A 21,081-nucleotide genomic window follows, 5' to 3' on the forward strand; every position below is an offset into this window, starting at 1 on the left:
TTTGGAGGTATTTTTCTTTAAAGGCAACTGAGAAATCTTTTAAAGAGAAACATAAAATATTGTTATACATTTCCTCATGCAGTGCAGCACTGGTGGAGAGTCTTGCCAGTATATTTGTATTACTAATGGTAACATATCATCCATAGATGATAGCACTATATATGCTATGACAGTTGGTTTTCTAAGACAATGAACTTTTTGCTATACCTTATATTGCCTTATTATTGTTGACAATCTATCTTTCCTTTGCGGACATTGTTATTCAATCATATACCTTAGCTCAGACTTAATAACAAATATCTGTTCTTCCATGTAGCATAGGGAATATTTCTATATGTTTTTCAACTTAATATGTTTACTCTCTTCTAGGCTCTCGATGATGATATCCCAGAAGAAAAGCAATACTATCAGTTTCAGCTAACAGATATTAGCAATGGCGGAATCATAGACGAGGAGGCCAAAACAGCAAATATCACAATGGCTGCTAGTGATTTGCCATATGGACAATTCACATTTTCTCAGGATGTACTGCAAACAACAGAAGAAGAAAAATGGGTAGGCAGAATTTAAATCCTAATTTATTAGAATAGCTTTTCATACATTAATGCCAAGCACTATGAGTTGATAAGTGTTCCAAATGCTTTTACTTTGGGTTTTAATTCTATTTTAATTTAGATATCAATTATTTGCTGTTCAATTAAACTGTAAGTGTTTACCTGAGAGGTTTCTGAGATATATTCTTCATGTTATATATTGGGTTGGGAATATTGCATGAGGGGCTCACAAAATAAAACATACGGCCTTTCAGCTCTCTAGTAATCTTTGGAGAATGGCTAATTTTTACATATTTAGTGTTGGTTTAAAAATAAATTTATTTCAGTCCAGAGTATAGTGGAAGTTGTCAAAGACCTGGTTAAAACTGTAAAATCCAGTTCTTACAAGACAGCTGACAAGTACCGTATATTCCGGCGTATAGGGCGACCCGGCATATAAGATGACCCCTGAGTTCGATGCCGGGTCGCAAGACGATAGACGCCGAGTTGCAAGACAATCGACGCTGAGTCGCATGCCTAGAAAGTCGTCTTATAAGCCGGAAACTACCGGTATTTCCAGTGTATAAGACAATTGACTATGTTATTTCCGGCGTGTAAGACGATCGACGCTAAGTCACATGCCTAAAAAGTCATCTTATACGCCAGAAATTACCTTATTTCTGGCGTATAAGATGACTCGACGTATAAGACGACCCCCGAGTTCGGAGGCTGTTTCGACGCTCTCAAAAGTCGTCTTATATGCCGGAATATACGGTAGAATTTTGTTTAATACTTTAATATAATTATATACTCTTCCTTTGTAAAGCATTTCAAAGTGGTTTACCACAAAACAGCAATACTAACAGTGCATTAAAACAGTGGTTATCAAACCATGGGTTGCAACAGAGCAGGAGGTTGCAAGTAACTTAGAAGTAGTCACAAAATGTTTTGAAATATGGTCAGATTTAACTTATTTCCCGATTTGCTTTTGTAGACTTGCAGTGAGCATGCAAAGGCAAAGTGGGAAGCAAATACTATAGCACTGTAATTAGTGGATATTCCCTGTTTAATGATGTCCTCTAGCTTAGCATGCTGTAGTCAGTCAGTCCTTTATTATGGTCAAGGACCATAATTCTGCTTGCAGTAGTATTTCTGTCTACAGGAGTGTATGTATTAGAGAAGTTCAGTATTTTTATTTATTATTTTAAAGTTCTAGCCTTTCAAAATGAAAAGGGGGAAAATAAGAGAAAAGCTAATGTTCTAGAATTAGTGCTGATATAAATAAGCCTAAGTCAAGAAAGTGGATGACTGTGTAGAGTTCACTGAGTCAAATATTATTTTATTGCCTAATATAAATTATTATTGCCCAATCAAATTATATAAAAGCTTCAAAAGATATCAATAGATACCCAAAAGATTTAATGATACTCAATTCACATTTTAATTGTATACTTAATTGTATCTTTTATTGTTTTATGGATTCTTGTTTAATTGAATGATTTTATTAGCAATTTTGGTAGCGTATCACATAGATATATCTTAACAGGTTTTGCTGGTTAGTGACTGTAAATTGTTGTTTTTAATTAGATTATGTTTTTACAATATTTTTTTTTAATTGAAAATTTTTAAAATTTTTACAAATAGGGAAAAGAAAAGACAAAAAACAAAAAACAACCCTACCCAACCACCCCAACCCTCCCACTCCATCCCCCCAACCTTCCCAGAGCTGAATATAGGCTTAATTAAAATTTCTAAAAATCTTAAAAAAAGATTTAAAAAGTATAAACCATAAATATATCTAAATACATTACATAAACTTATAAGATAATTAACAATAATATATATGTAAAAAAGCATAAATATTAAAAAAGAAAAATGCTTAAAAAGAAAAAGAATAAAAAAGAAAAGAAAGAAGAAAAGATATATATATATATATATATATATATATATATATATATATATATATATATATATATATATATAAAATATAAAAATGAACACCAGGGTAATAAAAACTATAAAAGTTTTTAATAAATTAAAACTATAAAAGTTTTAAAAAGCGCCAAGCTTTCGCCGTCACCTGCCGGCATCCTCAGGGCTGGCGCGCCAGAGAATGAGAAGGTCTTTTATAGGCGTGTCGAGGTCTGCGCCCGGCTCCTCGATCTTGTTATCGGGCCTAATTGGTTCAGCCGTGTGCAATTAACCTGTGCTTCTTTTCTCTTTTTGGTTGCATTTTTATCCATCCGTCTCCAATTCTCCCAACTCCGGATTAGCTAGATGGCAATTGCAGTTATTTCGGTTGCCTTTATATTCTAACCTCCCCTTAGGCTCAGGTGGTAGTGCACATTCCACATTCCTTTCTCCACCATATCTTGTCCAGTTGTTACTTTTAGGATCATATTCATTTCCGGTCTCAATACTTTCATTTTTAATGTGTCCGTCATCCTGATGATCTCGTAAGTTGCTACGGGTCCGGTGCAGCGTGGGGGGGTGTTCCGCAAGGTGGAGGGATCGTCTCTTATTAGTTGTCATGCCCAGCTGTCCTGCGCGTGTCCTACTCCGGGTGCCCGGTCCAGGGGGTGTGTGCGCAGCAATCAAGCCGCGTCCCTCCTGGTTGCAGCGCTCTTCCTCAGTTCTCCCCTTTTTTACATTATTAAGAGCATTCGCTTGTATTCCATGGGAGTCCTCAGGACCATCAGGTAGGGGGTGTGACGGCTCGATCTTCCGTAACCTGCCGCTCTCCGATCTTCCCTCCTCCTCTATAACGGTGTGCGAGGGTTCTTCGTCAACCACCCCCCGTGGTTTATCTTTATTAGAGCTAATCGCTCCGGCTGCATGAGGGGTTCTTCTCCTCCTTTCCGGATCAGCCGTGATATTTCTTTTGATGTGTGGGCGGACCGTTGCGTTTGGCGATTCATCCGCACTTCCACCTGCCGTATCTTCTCTCGTCTCCTCTTTGCTGCCAGGGGGCCGGATCCTGGTTCTTATCACCCCCCTAATCCTCTGGGATTGCAGTAGTCTCACGGGGGTGGTCGAAGTATCTCGCGATTGCTTTCCTTCCTCCAAATTGCACATGGTTTGTTGGATGGTTCGGGTGCTGCCCAAGTTGTTATTGGGCCATCGGGGGTGTTGCCGCTGGTTATTGGCACTCCATGATCTTAAGGCCAAATAGGACGGACATAGGTCAATATGCCTATTAATGGATTTGCTGTCCGAGAGCCATGCCTCTCTAAGAAGGCGGCCCCCTTTGGTACTATCATTTGCCAATACACTGACGCCACTAAAATTAAACCTGTGGCCCAGATCCACCGTGTGGGCCCATATTTGGGAGTGACAATCTCTCCTTCTCACTGCCAATTCGTGCTCATGGACCCTGGTCTTAATGCGTTTAGCAGTCTCCCCAATATAATTGCATTGGCAGTCCATACAGTCAATCCTATAGACGGCTGCCGATCTTTCGATGCTGGGGAGCGGGTCCTTAGGGCGCATTATTGCCGCCCGCAGTGTTTGGTTGGGTCTATGGGCCACCTGTATTTTATATGGTGCCAGGATCCTAGCTGTGGCTTCTGATACATTGTGGATATAGGGGAGGGCAATGCGTGTGGTGGCTTGAGGCATGGATTCTTGGGATACGGGGTTACCCCGGAGTCCAGGTGGTTTCCTGAACTGATTAATAAGTTTAACCGGGTAGCCATTACGTCTACATATTTGGAAGAGGTGGTTTCTCTCTTCCTTCTTAGCTCTGACGGTGCTGCAATGTGTCTCCACTCGTTTGAATAGCGTCCTGACACAACTGGCTTTATGGGCCATCGGGTGATTGCTTGACAGACCCAACCAAACACTGCGGGCGGCAATAATGCGCCCTAAGGACCCGCTCCCCAGCACCGAAAGATCGGCAGCCGTCTATAGGATTGACTGTATGGACTGCCAATGCAATTATATTGGGGAGACTGCTAAACGCATTAAGACCAGGGTCCATGAGCACGAATTGGCAGTGAGAAGGAGAGATTGTCACTCCCAAATATGGGCCCACACGGTGGATCTGGGCCACAGGTTTAATTTTAGTGGCGTCAGTGTATTGGCAAATGATAGTACCAAAGGGGGCCGCCTTCTTAGAGAGGCATGGCTCTCGGACAGCAAATCCATTAATAGGCATATTGACCTATGTCCGTCCTATTTGGCCTTAAGATCATGGAGTGCCAATAACCAGCGGCAACACCCCCGATGGCCCAATAACAACTTGGGCAGCACCCGAACCATCCAACAAACCATGTGCAATTTGGAGGAAGGAAAGCAATCGCGAGATACTTCGACCACCCCCGTGAGACTACTGCAATCCCAGAGGATTAGGGGGGTGATAAGAACCAGGATCCGGCCCCCTGGCAGCAAAGAGGAGACGAGAGAAGATACGGCAGGTGGAAGTGCGGATGAATCGCCAAACGCAACGGTCCGCCCACACATCAAAAGAAATATCACGGCTGATCCGGAAAGGAGGAGAAGAACCCCTCATGCAGCCGGAGCGATTAGCTCTAATAAAGATAAACCACGGGGGGTGGTTGACGAAGAACCCTCGCACACCGTTATAGAGGAGGAGGGAAGATCGGAGAGCGGCAGGGTACGGAAGATCGAGCCGTCACACCCCATACCTGATGGTCCTGAGGACTCCCATGGAATACAAGCGAATGCTCTTAATAATGTAAAAAAGGGGAGAACTGAGGAAGAGCGCTGCAACCAGGAGGGACGCGGCTTGATTGCTGCGCACACACCCCCTGGACCGGGCACCCGGAGTAGGACACGCGCAGGACAGCTGGGCATGACAACTAATAAGAGACGATCCCTCCACCTTGCGGAACACCCCCCCACGCTGCACCGGACCCGTAGCAACTTACGAGATCATCAGGATGACGGACACATTAAAAACGAAAGTATTGAGACCGGAAATGAATATGATCCTAAAAGTAACAACTGGACAAGATAGGGTGGAGAAAGGAATGTAGAATGTGCACTACCACCTGAGCCTAAGGGGAGGTTAGAATATAAAGGCAACCGAAATAACTGCAATTGCCATCTAGCTAATCCGGAGTTGGGAGAATTGGAGACGGATGAGGATAAAAATGCAACCAAAAAGAGAAAAGAAGCACAGGTTAATTGCACACGGCTGAACCAATTAGGCCCGATAACAAGATCGAGGAGCCGGGCGCAGACCTCGACACGCCTATAAAAGACCTTCTCATTCTCTGGCGCGCCAGCCCTGAGGATGCCGGCAGGTGACGGCGAAAGCTTGGCGCTTTTTAAAACTTTTATAGTTTTAATTTATTAAAAACTTTTATAGTTTTTATTACCCTGGTGCTCATTTTATATTTTCATTATGAATATTCCCAGGGTTCATATTTTTAACCTTTTTAATCGCATATATATATATATATATATATATATATATATATATATATATATATATATATAAGAAGTAAAATAAGATAAAATAAAAATAAGAAATATAAGGAAAGAGAAGAAGAAAAAAATAATACAATCTATAAAATATTAAGATTTATGTATAAGTTATTAAAAAACCAAGTAATATTTTTTATATCCAACTTATGTTGTATAAAATCTATCCATTTTTCCCATACCGCAAAAAAATTCTCTTGCGATTGATCCTTTAAAAAAGCCGAAATCTTTGCCATTTCCGCCAAATAAGAAACTTTAAAAAACCATTCTTGCAAGGTAGGCAAAGATTCCTTCTTCCAGTATTGCCCTACTAACAACTTTGCGGCTGTGATTAAATTTAACATCAGTATAACCTCCTTAACATCACAATCAGTAACGATACCCAACAAAAACAATTGTGGGGTAAATTTTACCCTCCTTCTAAAAATTCTTTGAATATTCCACCATATCTTAATCCAAAAAGCTTTTATATTTTTACACGACCACCAAATATGATAATAAGTAGCATCCAAACAACCATATCTCCAACATTTAGGCTGTAAGTCAGGATACATACGAGACATTTTTTGTGGATCAAGGTGCCATCTATAAAACATTTTGTAAAAATTCTCCCTTAAGTTCTGGGCATGTGTAAATTTAACATTCCTCACCCAGATGGTTTCCCAGGTATCTAGTAGAACTGGTTCACCAAAATTTTGTGCCCATTTAATCATACATTCTTTAATTAGTTCTGGTTCTGAATCCAGTTCCACTAGCACCCCATAAATTCTCTTAATATGAGTTTGCCTTTGGTCTTTTACTTGTTTAAAAAGATTTTCATCTTCTCTAAGCAAACCCATATTACGATCTATCTTCCATCTATCCACTATTTGTCTATACTGGAACCATGAATATGTAATATTTTCATGTGCTAAATCTTCCAAAGATTTTAACTGCCAATTTTTACCATCCCATCTGAGTAATTGTGCATAAGAAACACTATCCATCTTAACTCCTCTCATTATCCCCTCTATCGCATGCCAAGGTATAGCCCATAATGGTATTTTAAAATCACTTTTATAATATTTCCTCCAAACCCGAAGTAAAGAAATCCTTATAATATGAGATTTAAAAACCCGATCAACTTTTTTATTAAAAGTTAAATAGGCATGCCATCCAAAAAGTAAATCCCAACCCTCCAAGTGGAGTATTTCTACATTTGTTAAATTAACCCAGTCACTATGTAATGTTAAAGCCACAGCATCATAATACAATTTCAAATTTGGTACCTTGAGTCCACTTCTCTCACGAATATCTTGCATAATTCTAAACTTTACTCTTGGTTTTTTCCCTGCCCAAATAAATTTATTGATACCTTTCTGCCATTCATTTAAGTTAACCTCATTCTTTAAGATAGGTATCATTTGAAATAAAAAGAGAAACTTTGGCAGGACATTCATTTTAATCACCGCAATTCTTCCCATAAGGGATAATTGCAACTTCTCCCAATTTTTCAAATCTCTTTGTACCCTGACCCACAACCTTTCATAATTATTTTTATACAATTTTACATTAGAAACAGATAAAGTGACCCCCAAATATTTTATCTTATCAACAATTTCAAAGTCTGTCAAGTTAACCAGAGTCTGCTTATCCAAATTAGTCATATTTTTGGGTAATATTTTAGTCTTATTATTATTAATTTTAAAACCCGAAACCCATCCATATTGGTAAATCAATTGTAACAACTCTACTACAGAATAGGTAGGTTGAGACAAGGTAACCACCAGGTCATCTGCAAAAGCTCTTAGTTTATATTCTTTTTTATTAACTTCTATTCCTTTTATTTCCTGGGATTCTCGAATTTTAATCAGCAGAATTTCCAAAGTTAAAACAAACAGTAGTGGTGACAATGGACATCCCTGTCTTGTCCTTTTTTCTATTGTGAAAACCTCTGACAAACCCCCATTGACTATAAGTTGTGCCGTTTGTTTTTGATATATAGCACCAAGAGCTTGTAAAATTTTTTCTCCAACGTTCATATCCTCAATTAATCTTAACATAAACTGCCAATTCAATTGGTCAAAAGCTTTTTCAGCATCTAAAAATATCAGTCCTGCAGAAACTTGGTTATTCTTATCTAAATATTCTAGTAAGTTAATAATTTGTCTAACGTTATTCTTCATGTACCTACCAGTTATAAAACCCATTTGATCCTTATGTATAAGCTGGTGCAAAACCCTCATAAGCCTATTGGCTAAGATTTTTGCAAAAATCTTATAATCTACATTTAAAAGAGATATAGGTCTATAATTCTTTGGTAAAGTAAGATCTTGATCTTCTTTTGGAATTAAAGATATAAAGGCTCTGCCCCATGACGGAGGAGTCTCTAAACCCTGTAATATATTATTAAAAAGCTCACATAAAGGTTGAATCATCTCTTCTAGCAAAGTTTTATAATAAATAGATGTCAGGCCATCCGTACCCGGTGCTTTACCTAATTTTAATTCCTTAATCACTGTCACAATTTCCTCACTAGTAATTAAACCATTAATTTCTTGTTTCTGATCTTCTGTTAATTTGGGGAAGTTGGCTTCACTTAAATAATTATTTATATCTAAAGTTTGTACGTTAGTACTCTTATATAGTTTTTGATAATAATCTAAAAAAGATTTCTTAATCAACTCCTTCTGATACACCAATTTACCATTATAATTTATTTTATCTATAATTCTCTGTCTCTGTTTCTTTCTCAATTGGTAAGCCAACCATCTCCCTGGTTTATTGGCATTACAAAATGTATTTTGTTTCATATTTGTTTTTACAATATTGTAAGATATTTTTAAATACAAATTGCCTCTGATATTTTAATATTTATATAGTATTTTGAATGGTTCTTATATAGCTCGTTGAAAAATTCACTGCAAGATAATAAGTTGTTGCTATTATTTTCTTTGTAAGGATGAGAAAGTTTATGCAGCTGCTTAGCACACCATCTAGTGTTCAAAACTGTCCTAATTACTCAACTTATTTTCAGACCCCAATTTCACCTAAAGTTATTGATATTGGAATTAAATTTATGAAAGTTGAAATCATTCTTTATTTGGAATCAATTTCAAATCACTGCATAATATGAAAATGTAAAATATGTTCTATAATATTATTTGCATACTTGCAATGTACATTTCTTCTGTTGTCTGAAGATAATGTTTATAACAAACTATAAGAATTGTAGTATAGATCAAAGAACAATAAACTGTGCAACAATCCAAATGGTACAGTTTTTTTTTCTCTACTAGAAAACAGATATCAGAGTTAAATCATGTTAGTAGAATTTATTAACATGAATGCTTTCCCTGAAGGGGCTTGGACTAGAATTCTTGTGGTCCCTTCTAATTCCAGAATTCTTTGATTCTGTGCTTATCTTTAGAGAAATAATGAAGGCACATTTCATCTTAGAAAACAATTGTCTCCAACAGGCTAACATCACAGTTGTCCGTTCTCATGGATTTTACAGACAAATTCACCTTTTGTATAAGACGTTGAATGGGACTGCAGTGGAAGGCTCAGACTTTGGTGTGACTCCAGGAGAGCTTATTTTCAAACCCACTGAAACTGTTAAAACTATTTATGTTGAAATCTATGATGATGATCTTCCAGAAGGTCCTGAGGATTTTTCAGTAGTAATTACAAAAGTAGAATTACTGGGAAGGTAAAAAGAAAAGCCATCTTATAGAAAAAATATTGACTAGGGTTATTAAATATAAAATCCCATTTAGCAAATCTTAGTATCTTAGTTGATTTTCTGATCAAGATCTAAAGTAAACATGAATTTAATAGGGATGTACGTTATCTTACAGTTCCCTTGCAAACCAGAAATGCAAAAATCAGGCTCATTCTAATAGTAATAACTTGTAATTTGGTGTTATTACTGAGGCAGTCAAAGGTACTCCTCAGGTTATGATGCTAAGGGGGACCAAAATTTCCATGAATAAGTGATGTCATAAAGTGTGATATTGTGTGACCACATCACTTAGCAACCCCAGTCCCAGTTACTATTGTAACCCTGACTATGTGAGTTAATAGGAAGAGATGGGAGTTCCAGGCAAGCAGGCAGGTTAGAACTGCAGGTTAGAATTAGATCAGAAGGCAAGTGTTGCAGGTTAGTGCTAGGGAATTCAGATGGGGTTATGGGCTGTGAGTAGATGCTTGGGAGTGTGGCAGGGTGGGTGGGTGTTAGGAAGTACAGATAGATGTTGCAGGTGGAGGTGGGTGTCACAGGTGGGCACTAGAGATCATGAGGGGTTCCACAGGGGGTGTGTGTGCTATGGGCAAGCAGAGTGTGGCAGCAGCAGAGGGTGGTTGTAAATGGGGCTGGCCTGAATATTGATCATGTAACTGCAGAGGCTCTGCAACAGCTGAAACTTCAAGGACCATTAAGCCTCATCATAATGAATGAATATAACTTGAGAACTTTCTAATACAATAAAATAAGAGCATATGGGGACATGAATGTATTGCCTTATTTATTTATTATCTTTCTCTTCCTATACTTTTGCAAGTGGATTTGATTTTACAATAAAAGAAAATGGATTGCAAGTTGACCAGTCACCTGAGATAGGAAATGCTTCAGTAATAAGAATCATTATATCAAAAAGTGACAATGCAGAAGGCATCATTGAATTTGATCCTTCCTATGCAAGACTTGAAGGTATGGTAGTTCCTACTGCCTTATTTTATTTATTTATTTATTTTATTTTAAAACATTTCAGGAGCCAGCAAGAAAAATGTTCTTCCCCTGGCTAAAAAATACTAATTGCTTTCCCTTTGTTTATTTTCATAAAATATAAAATTCCTTGTTTCATCAATTAAATAATTGAGTATTTAAGATTTATTGAGCATATAAGATCAGACTCATATCATCTTGAGAAATAATTATAAATCACTGCAGACCACTGTTTATCGTTATCTAAAATAAATGCACATGAACTTTTTAAAAGAATGAAAAAAATACTAAAATAATCAAATAAACAACAATATTAAATTCTCAATTTCCTCCTATTGTAACTGGCAAGTGATTACATCAAATTATTAATAAACATTCAAATTGTTTCTGGTTACTAACTAAATCAAATATTGTCCCTTAGTAAACATATTACCATTGCTGCCACGTTGGTTTCCCAGTCTTTTATTGTAGGCAAAGTATCTCTTTTCTAGTGTGAACCAAATGTATGCTTTTGGCAATCATTGTATATGTTAATAAAATTGTATATATTTTTTATTTACTGTCCTGGAAAGATTTCTGCTAGAAGAAAACATCAAGTTTAAATTCAAGCTTTGTTGTTAAATGTTTTTGAATAATGCTTTCTAGTACTTTTGAATGTGTTTACATGACTATCAAGAGGGATAAAATGTTCTTTCTATATCACATTTCCAACTTTTATTTCTGTATGTTTTATCCCTTTTCATACCAGTGCATTATTGAACGATAATTGGCAGGAAGACACGGAAAGAGGGAGGGAGGGACGGAGGGAGGGGGAGTTGGAGAGAAGAAGGAGGGAGGAAAGGAAGTAAGTTCTACTTTCCAATGCTCCCTGCCAATTTCCCACAAGGAAACTCAGTTGAGAGCCAGAATCAATAATATCAACCTCGTTCTGTATGACTTTACATTTTCTGGCCAGTTTGGGCTTGTGTTATTTCTAGTTCTGCATTTTCTGTTTTCTGAAATAATTATATACACGGCTTTTGTCTGTGGCTTTTATTGTGGATCTTCCTGTAAATAAGGCAATGCCTTCTGAGCACAGAATCTGGCAAACGAAGTAATAAGCCTAAATATAGCCATATAACATGTGCGCGGGGGGGGGAGCCTTCATATACAATTCAAGGACATGTTTGAATATACTTTATGAGCATTGGCTTCATATATGCTACACACATAAAATAAGCAGATGTCATCAGATTTCAAGGATAAACATAATTTCCACAATTATAATTCTATCCCAGGGATTATATTTGTAGACATTTGCTAACACAGGCTGAACATTTAATTTTGTGAACTTGAGTGAATAATAGAGTATTTATATCAATTTATAAAATCATGTTTTTTTTAATACGGTTATGATTTTGTACTCTTTTGAAACCAAACTTCCTGGCACTTAGAAGCTTATTTAAAAGTTTAGAAGCTTACTCCTGAGTAAGATCTTATAATGCATTCTGTTTGTTTTGTTTCAGTGGAAGAAGATGTTGGTTGGATAATGATTCCAGTATTTCGAAGGCTAGGAAGTTATGGTTTTGTGACAGCAGATTTCATATCTAGAAGTATTTCAGCTCTTCCCAATGGGATTGATTATAGTATTACAAATAATTCAGTTATGTTTCATCATGGCCAAATAGAGAGTTTTATCAGCATTTTAATCATAAATGATGAAGAAAGGTAAAGCTCTTTTTCTTGTTTTTCATTCACTACCCTACAATTATTTAAGAATTGCATTCCGCAGTCAGTTGCATTCATAACCAAATCAGCAAGACTTGATAGACACCATTGGTCACAGTATGATATATAAGAGTCATGGTGGTGTAGTGATTAGAATGCAGTACTGGAGGCTAAGTCACTGCTCACTCCAGGAGTTTGATTCTGAACTGTTCAGCCTTCCATTCTTCTGAGGTCGGTAAAATGAGGACCTAGATTGTTGGGGGCAATATGCTGACTCTGTAAACCACTTAGAGTTGTAAAGCACTATGAAGTGGTACATAAGTCTAAGTGCTATTGCTATTGCTATAAATACAGTTAATAAGAGTGGCGATAAAACTAAGTTGTTTTATTAAAAAAAATAAATTTAAATCATATGACACTTCATTACTTATCTTATTTTTCCAGGACAGATGTTTAAATTACAATTTCTATCTATTTTTTTCTAGAAGAGTTAGTGGCGTTATTATCAATTACTTCTTTTTGTCCTCATCTATAACTTTAAATACTCCATGTATGATAATCATAGATTCTATCAATATGAGTTGTAAAATTACTGGATGTTCATATTTCAGTGATATGTGGGATAGTGTAACTTTGTTTGGTGACAAAGTATGTTTCATTCTTTGGTTTCTGATCAGAGAAAATGCTGAGCAATTTGAAATCCAGCTAATAGGTGCCAGTGGGGGAGCGGTTCTGGGACCTCACCTGGTGACTCAAATAACTATTGCTAAGAGCGACTCTCCACATGGGATTGTCCGCTTCCTCAATGAAAGCCAAATCATTCTTCCCAACCCTAATGTCTCATTAACACTGTCCTTGGTACTTGAAAGAGCTGGAGAATTGATAGGAGAGTCTCAGGTATGTCTATTCTCTCTTTCTGTTTGTTTCCTTCTCTTAACTGCTCTGCCTTTAATTAATTAGTGTTTATTTATTTATTTTTTTACAATTTTGTTTTATTTGGGTAGGATTTTATATGCTTCACTTGTTTTCTAGAAAAATCAATCAGTTAAAGTTATAAACCAGCAATCATTGATTTGGATTAGATTTAAGGCAAAATTTTCCTGTTTAGTTACAGAAAGGAATTTGTGCAGCTGATTCTTGTTTACCTTTTACATGGGCTCAGGGAGGTTCTCAACAACCTGTACATAGCTCTGAATGGACCAAGAATAATTTAACCTCCAATTTTATTACACACGTATCACCCATGGCAAAGAACCTTATGATATTTTTAATTTCTCAAATATTAACAAAGCATGTTACTAATAAATAGATTGAAATAATGTGCTAATATATGTTTAGAAGGAAAGAGATGAAAGTAATTTCAATTTGATAAGTTTCCATTCACCATCCAAGCTCTAAATTATTAGTTTTTAAATATTTATTTATATCTCACTTTTATTATTTACTAAATTCATAGACCTATTTTAATGTGCTTCCTTACATTGTTTACATGTTAATAATTTTGGAAATTTGTGATTTTACACTGGAGTAATCTTATTAAAAGATTTATGCATGGAGGAATGAACTGTATTTTGTATATATATAGAAAAACTGTTGAATTTTTGTATTCTGACTTATAGTTTATGATCAATGAATACATTTGCTTATTTAGTATTTTATTTATGTAGCTAGTTTCACTAGAGAGTACCAAGTCACAAATATAGATTTTTATGTAAGCTCATGTTTCAGATATGTCAACATGTCTTGATTTTACCTATCATATATCCCACCCATTCATGCAGCAATTTTATACAGCTCAGCAAAATTTCTTGACTTGAAAATGTTTGCCTGAAGTCTAATGCAGAGAAATGTAGTTTTAAATGAGATGTTTGTGGATTTCAGAATGCACATTCTGGCATGCTTAGTACTAACATATTTAGGATATCAGTTATTCTTCATTTTATGTCCCATTGCCAGATGGATAACAATTCTTGTTTTTATACAGAAGGGCTTATATGGCCTTATGGCTTGTAATGATTTACCTTGTAACAGAGAATCAGTTCCTTGTGCTCCTAACATTATGATTTCAACCAGAATTTCCCTAAGATAATTATTCTCTTCACTTTTATGAAGGTTATTTCTGATTTTGCTGCTTCTCTTTTAAAATTTGCTGATTGGTAGATTTTCATTTGATTTTACATGTACACATATATTGTGTTTCAGTTTTGGCAATATAGGTGGCACATTAATTAATTAATTAAAATATAAATAAATTATTTCTGTAATCTAAAACTGGTTAACCACTTAGCAGATTAATTGAGCAAATCGGCAACTTTTTCTGGGAATACCCACAAAAGACTTTCATATTATACATTGACTAATATGTACTAAGAATATTTTTTGTGCTATAACACTTTTATGTTATCAATAACGCTTCCTTAAAATGTATGTCATCTGCAGATTAATTGGGACATTTTAGGACCTAATTCAGAGGTAATTTTACCTCCTTTGAATGGTGACATTGGTGACCCAGTAAATGGATCGTTCTATTTTGCGGAAACGGAAGGTGGCTTGCGACATATCAACTTGAAAATTTATCCTCATGAAGAAGTTGAAGTTCAAGAGATCTTCATTATTAGGTTGCATGTTATGAAGGGAGAAACAGAACTAGATCCCAAGGCTGCCAATATAACAATAAAAGTAAATGATTTTATTATTAATAATAGAAGTCTTTTGAGGCTTTACTATTTTATCTTTTATTTCTTTATTATTCTTTACAGCATCCTTTTATTAATGCTACAACATATAATCATAAATATAGGAGGGGATTATATTTTTTGTCATATCAAAAAATACTATTGAAAATTTTTGAGTTTTTTTTTTTAAACAGGGGGCACAAGAGTCTAAAGGTCTTTCAACATAAAATAATGAGCACCATTACAGCACACCATTTAAAAAGAAAATATATAATTAAAGTACTTGAATATTCTGTGTACTGTACCACTAATAAGGAAACCCAAGTATAACCATTACTTTTTCTTAACCTAGATTTTAAAGTTTGGTGATCCCAATGGGATAGTGCAGTTTCTTCCTGAATCCTTATCACCAAAGATTTTTGAGGAACCATCAGCATCTGAAGGTCCACTGAATATTGTGCTTTTCATAAAGCGAATTCAAGGCATTATGGGGAATATCACGGTATTTGACTTTGATACTTAGTTGTTTGTCCAATATAATTTAAATATGAAGGTAGAATTAAATCAAGATAGAGAGACAGAGATAGATAAATATATAGTCAGACAGACAGATAGACAAGAGCCACTATGGTGTAATGGTTAAAGTACTGGACTAGGAGGAGGGTCCAGTTACTCTCAATCCTAGACTTGAAATCTATCAACCCATTTGGGCCAAAGCCTTATACTGAAATAGATTAATTTGGGATAATTTTATATGATAAGTAGGTAGATACATAGGAAGTACATAGATATATCTGTTTATCTAGGCACATACAGTATATGCAAGCATATTACATAGAGAAAATGTATATGGTATGCCATCTGTGTTAGATTTCTGAACTTTCTGAATATTTTATTTTTAAATATATTTTGTCTTGTAGAATGATTTCAAAGGGATGTTTGTATGAATAACAAAATTTAAAAACTGATAACGATGTGGGGTTTCAAAAGAACTGAAAGTATGCTTATTTGTTCTGAGAATATGTGTTGTTTTCAAATTGTGAAGTCTGTAACATCTAAACTACCGTATTTTTCCGTGTATAAGATGCTATTTTTTCCTGCAAACACCCTGTTCAAAAATCAGGTGCATCTTATACAAGTGCAGCATTTTATACACGGAAAAATAATGGTAACCTTCCTGTGTGATTTCTTTACATGCTGCTGCCATGCCACCTGGTGCAGGTGTCAAGCCCCTGTGTGCTTGCCACTAATGGGAGGGGGGAGGGGGCAAGATCTTTGGCCGGCCGAACTTCCAGATTTGCCGGCTCAGCTGTTTGGCACTCGCTGAACAGCTAATCGGCGCAGAGAAACTCACATGTCAGAACGTCTTATACAAGCGTGTGTCTTATAGATGGAAAAATACAGTATATAAAATTTCATTTCATTGGGACTTGAATATATTGATCAAAGCTTCTTTGTTTCTTTTAATTTAATTGTTATAGATTTACTGGAAATTAAGTAGTGGTTCTGATACTACCAATGATTTCACAACTGTGAGCGGTTCTGTTGTGATTCCTGATCTACAAAGGACTTCAGAAATTGTGATTTTCTTGTTGCCTGATGATGTTCCTGAAATAGATGAGCATTATGAGGTGCAGCTGACTTCAGTGGAAGGAGGAGCTGATTTGGATCTAGAGAAAAGCATTTCTAGATTCATGGTGGCTGCAAATGATGACCCGTATGGAGTATTTGTGCTGTATGGTGAAAAACAGTCAGTACTAGTAGAGAAAGATCTCAGCCGACATATCCAGATTAATATTTCTCGGCATGCAGGAACTTTTGCAGATGTAATTGTAGAGTACCAAATTTCATGTTCCAATGAAGAAAAAGTAGTCACACCAGCCAACAGAGTGGGAAAGCTACATGTTAAAGCAGGCTCCAGTTATGGATTGAAAACAGTGCCAATATATACCCAGGTCTGTTATTTCCCTCCCCACTGAAAGGAGCTTTTAAATCATGATTGTAGTGTTTTGTAATTGAAAGCAATATTTTCTGAGCTGCATTTTTATTAAGTCTTGGTTTTAATTTAGAAAAGTAGAAGATTCCCATTTTAAGGTACATGAAGTAAAATGTACAGTACTGAGTGAATGTTCCTGCACATGCAAGGTTCTTGTGAAGCTGATGTTGAAAGACATATTTCAAAAATATTATCCACAGTCCCTGACAATAATGTGTATCAAAGAAGGTGGCTAGGTTGCATTTCCTTAGCCTGTATAGGTAATAAAGCTTAAAGTGGATCACAATATCTAGCTGTGACTATATATTTCAAAATAATATGTTATAACAATATGATGCAGTAGAATATGACATGGTACTTACAGATTCGAAATAAATAATGTTGATAAAGTTAAAAATTGGTAGCCTTAATTTGCTGGTATTTTCCATTACTTTCATTGCTTTCTATTAACTTTTGGGGGAAAACTTGTAAAACTACATGTCTAAATTAATCCTGCTTGAATAGAACCTTTAAAAGTCTTATTTGAATGCTTTATCTGTAGATGTTATTTTTAATTACTATGTTTTGTGATTATAATTTTCCAGGTATTTATTTCCCCTGGCATGAATTTGACCTTGGAACTGATCAATGTAACCTTAGTTAATATTAGTGCCAATATTGCACCTAAAATATTAGAGACAGCCAGGTTGGTCTGTTTTCCAATTCCCAAAGAAGCTGCTAATTCTCAGGTAACTAGATTTATAATTTCTAACAACTTAACAACCAGTGGAACACATTTTAGTTTATTAGACTTAAGTGGCGGGCAGATGTTGAAAGATCTGAATAAATTATTTATACCGTATTATAAAATCTGTATTTTTTTTTTAATTCCTCACTACATATTAGGGGGCAAACGTATGTTTTTTGCATCACCATTTTTCTGGGAGGATGCAAAATAGAAATCTGGTAATTCCTGGCTTACAAATTATATTAAACTTCAGGTTATTTTAATTAGGTATTATAGAAAAAGCATCTATTATACTTCATTTCTGATTGTCATTTGTTTTATATTATATTGATATATATTTGCTGGTGAATTAAAAGAAATATATGTTGTACATATTAAGCAAAACTTAAAATGTCAAAATATAGGTTTATTGCACAAACAATGCATATTTCTAATACCAATAGCAGTACTCCATATGCAATTATTCAGTGCACATGCCTATAATTTTAGTTTGGTTAAACTGTTGCCATAATTTCTAACAAAAACAGTATTTTCTTTATTTTATAGGTTGCCTTTGATTCTATTATCTTGAGACTTATAAATATTACAGCAGGAACAACTGAAGCTCTTATAACTCGTAGAGGAACATATGGCTCCATTGTAGTAACTTGGAATTCTGGATATCCACCGGGGCTTATTCCGCTGTACCTTCACCAAGGCAGTATTATACCAGCCTCTGGTAAGTGCCATCATTTTGCTATCCTTGGGGACAGTAGGACAGTTCAAACTCTTTGATAATAAAGAGAGAGTAATAAAGGAAGAAAAAGAAGAGAGAGAAATGAAGTATGCTAAAGTTTCAAGGGAATCATTTTACCACGAACACTTTTTGTACCCTTCAATTGTTTTAAATAATGTAAAAAAACCCCAACCCTTGATTATTCCCTATTTGAATTTGGTTTATCACTATCTTTTCTTAACCCTTTTTTTCCTTAGGAATGTAGATAGTTGATTGTTATAATCAGGGCATACTTTATTATAGCTTATCATAACTTGATGTTGTGTAAAAGTTTTGATTTCTGGGATGTATATAGTGTAACTGCTTTATCCTTTCCTTTTAATCTGCTGCTCAACCATGAGTAAACCTGCATTATGAATCAGTGTTAAAGGATCTTTTCCATCATTTCCTTTTGGTGCCTGTAGCATATTTATTAATATAGAACATAACCAAATACAGAGACCTTCAAATAGAATGACTGTGTCAAAAGAAAGCAAAGGTAATACCAATAGTTATAGGTGTCCAAGCACCACTTGGTCACCATAGATATTGACAGACTCATCATCAGTCAATTGCAAATGGCAGCTTTACTCGAAATAGCTCACATATTGCAACAATACCTCTAACACCATCAAACATCAACACCTGCCTATCTCCAGTCTTTGGAAAGGACTTGATAGGTGGATAAAAATGCCAAATCCAGTTTGAACATCTGACTAACTGTGTGATGAACCATAATTTATTAAATTTGCATGCTGCCTGACTGGCAATAGGTCATGATTTAATACTATTGCTCTTCAACATTCCAGTAGCTTTCCATCCATCTCTTTTCCTTTTTCCTTCCAGGCACAGTTGTTTTTTCTCATGGTGAACAAAACAAAACAGTTTTATTGCAAGTTATTCCAAATGCAAATAGTCCTGAGGTGTTTGCTGTACATCTGGCCGCTGTGCAGAGTAATGCATCTGGTGGGGCTTGTCTAAGGTAAGAAAGCTATCACTGAAGCTGAATATTTGGTTCATGAGCAAATACAATAAGGATTTCCTACCACCACCACCCATTAATTAATTGACATTCATTATTTCCTTCTTTCTAAGAGTTATCAGATATCTGGACATATTAATAATTATGGGACCAAAATACACAATGACTAAACTTATGAACTTGTATTTTCACACATTTCTAAAACTGCTTCTTCAGTCTGAACAAAGTCTCAGATGGACCCAATATACTAAATGGATATGTCTATTGAAAATGAGTTAAAACTGTCCTGCTTTTATTTTTCCACGTTCAAAGGCCATATATTTGTTTTTATTTCAGATCAGATTTCATTATTGCTGAGATTGAGCCAATGGGAGTCTTTCAATTTGCTCCTAGCTCAATGAACATTTTAGTGAGGGAAGATGTGCAAACAGTCAAATTAAATGTACAAAGACTTTTTGGCTACCAAAGCAACCTCACAACGGTGTTCTATCAGACCACTGCAGAAAGTGCCAAACCACTAGAAGACTTTGAACCTGCTCATGATGTAGAACTTCTTTTTGGATTCCTTGACACTAACATGGTATTGGAAATCTTGGTAATTGATGACAGCATTTCAGAGGGGGAAGAAATTTTTTTTGTGAATTTAACATCTGTGAATGTTTTAGATGTTCAGGACCTTAATCCAGCTTGGAATCCACGTCTGAATCCAGAATTTAGCATTGCATCAGTTACTCTATTGGCCAGTGATATCCATTATGGAATTTTAAGTCTTGGACCAACTATTATTTACACTGAAGAAAACAGCAATAACATTGCTTCCAACACTATTCTGATTCATATCAGAAGGTCTCAGGGATCTGTGGGAAATGTCTCTGTAAATATAAAAACTTTTGGTGCAACAAATGCTCAAAGCGGGGCAGATACATTTCCTTTTGAAATTGTCCCTGTGGTTTCTAATCTTACCTGGGCAATTGAAGGGGCAGACTTTGAAGAGATGGCTCTGTCTGTCACATTATTGGATGGAGAACGTGAAAAAGAAGTATCTATCAAAATTCTTGATGATGACGAACCTGAAGGGGAAGAATTTTTTTATGTTGTTCTTTCTGAACCTCAAAATGGAGCTCAGATTACAGAAAGCATGGATGAATATGGATTTAAAGGTTTTACCACAATAATTATCAAAGGTAGACACATTTATGTTGTTTTAGTATATAAGCAAAATCCTGAGAGGAAAGAGAGTTTCCTTATAAAGTAAAATGGTATTGCTGTGCAAATAATAACTCTAAGTAAAAAAAACAAAAACAAGTAGGTGTGTATTTCAGAGTTTGTAATATAAATTATATGCATTCTCTTAGTTATCTGGGTCATCATTTTCCAAGTAATTGTGACTAAAGAGGAAGAGAGTTGCTGATAAATTTCTTTCCTTTGATAATATAGATTTAAAATGGAAACAGTGGTATTTGCATGTTTTATTGTTGGATGTAATAATAATTGAGGGGAAAGGATTATGATAACAATGAAGACTTCATATAAAGGGTCTGTTGAAAAGATCAA

General features: G+C 35.6%; 1 protein-coding gene across 11 annotated transcripts in view; it reads left to right on the top strand.

Annotated features, from left to right (window-relative positions):
• Positions 1-21,081, top strand: part of ADGRV1 (adhesion G protein-coupled receptor V1) — a 255,607-nt gene that overhangs the window by 106,479 nt on the left and 128,047 nt on the right. For all 11 annotated transcript variants that reach the window (XM_039348036.1, XM_039348042.1, XM_039348038.1 and 8 more), the window contains 12 exons: positions 370-555; positions 9,440-9,672; positions 10,523-10,671; positions 12,192-12,393; positions 13,071-13,290; positions 14,833-15,072; positions 15,421-15,570; positions 16,550-17,023; positions 17,649-17,792; positions 18,338-18,509; positions 19,392-19,527; positions 19,864-20,711. In XM_039348036.1, coding sequence (XP_039203970.1) covers positions 370-555; positions 9,440-9,672; positions 10,523-10,671; positions 12,192-12,393; positions 13,071-13,290; positions 14,833-15,072; positions 15,421-15,570; positions 16,550-17,023; positions 17,649-17,792; positions 18,338-18,509; positions 19,392-19,527; positions 19,864-20,711 — 3,154 coding nt within the window. The remainder of the gene's footprint in view (positions 1-369; positions 556-9,439; positions 9,673-10,522; positions 10,672-12,191; positions 12,394-13,070; positions 13,291-14,832; positions 15,073-15,420; positions 15,571-16,549; positions 17,024-17,648; positions 17,793-18,337; positions 18,510-19,391; positions 19,528-19,863; positions 20,712-21,081) is intronic.

The sequence above is a fragment of the Crotalus tigris genome, unplaced genomic scaffold (genome assembly GCF_016545835.1).
Source record: "Crotalus tigris isolate CLP2741 ecotype Arizona unplaced genomic scaffold, ASM1654583v1 scf7180000018115.866842, whole genome shotgun sequence".
NCBI lineage: Eukaryota > Metazoa > Chordata > Lepidosauria > Squamata > Viperidae > Crotalus > Crotalus tigris.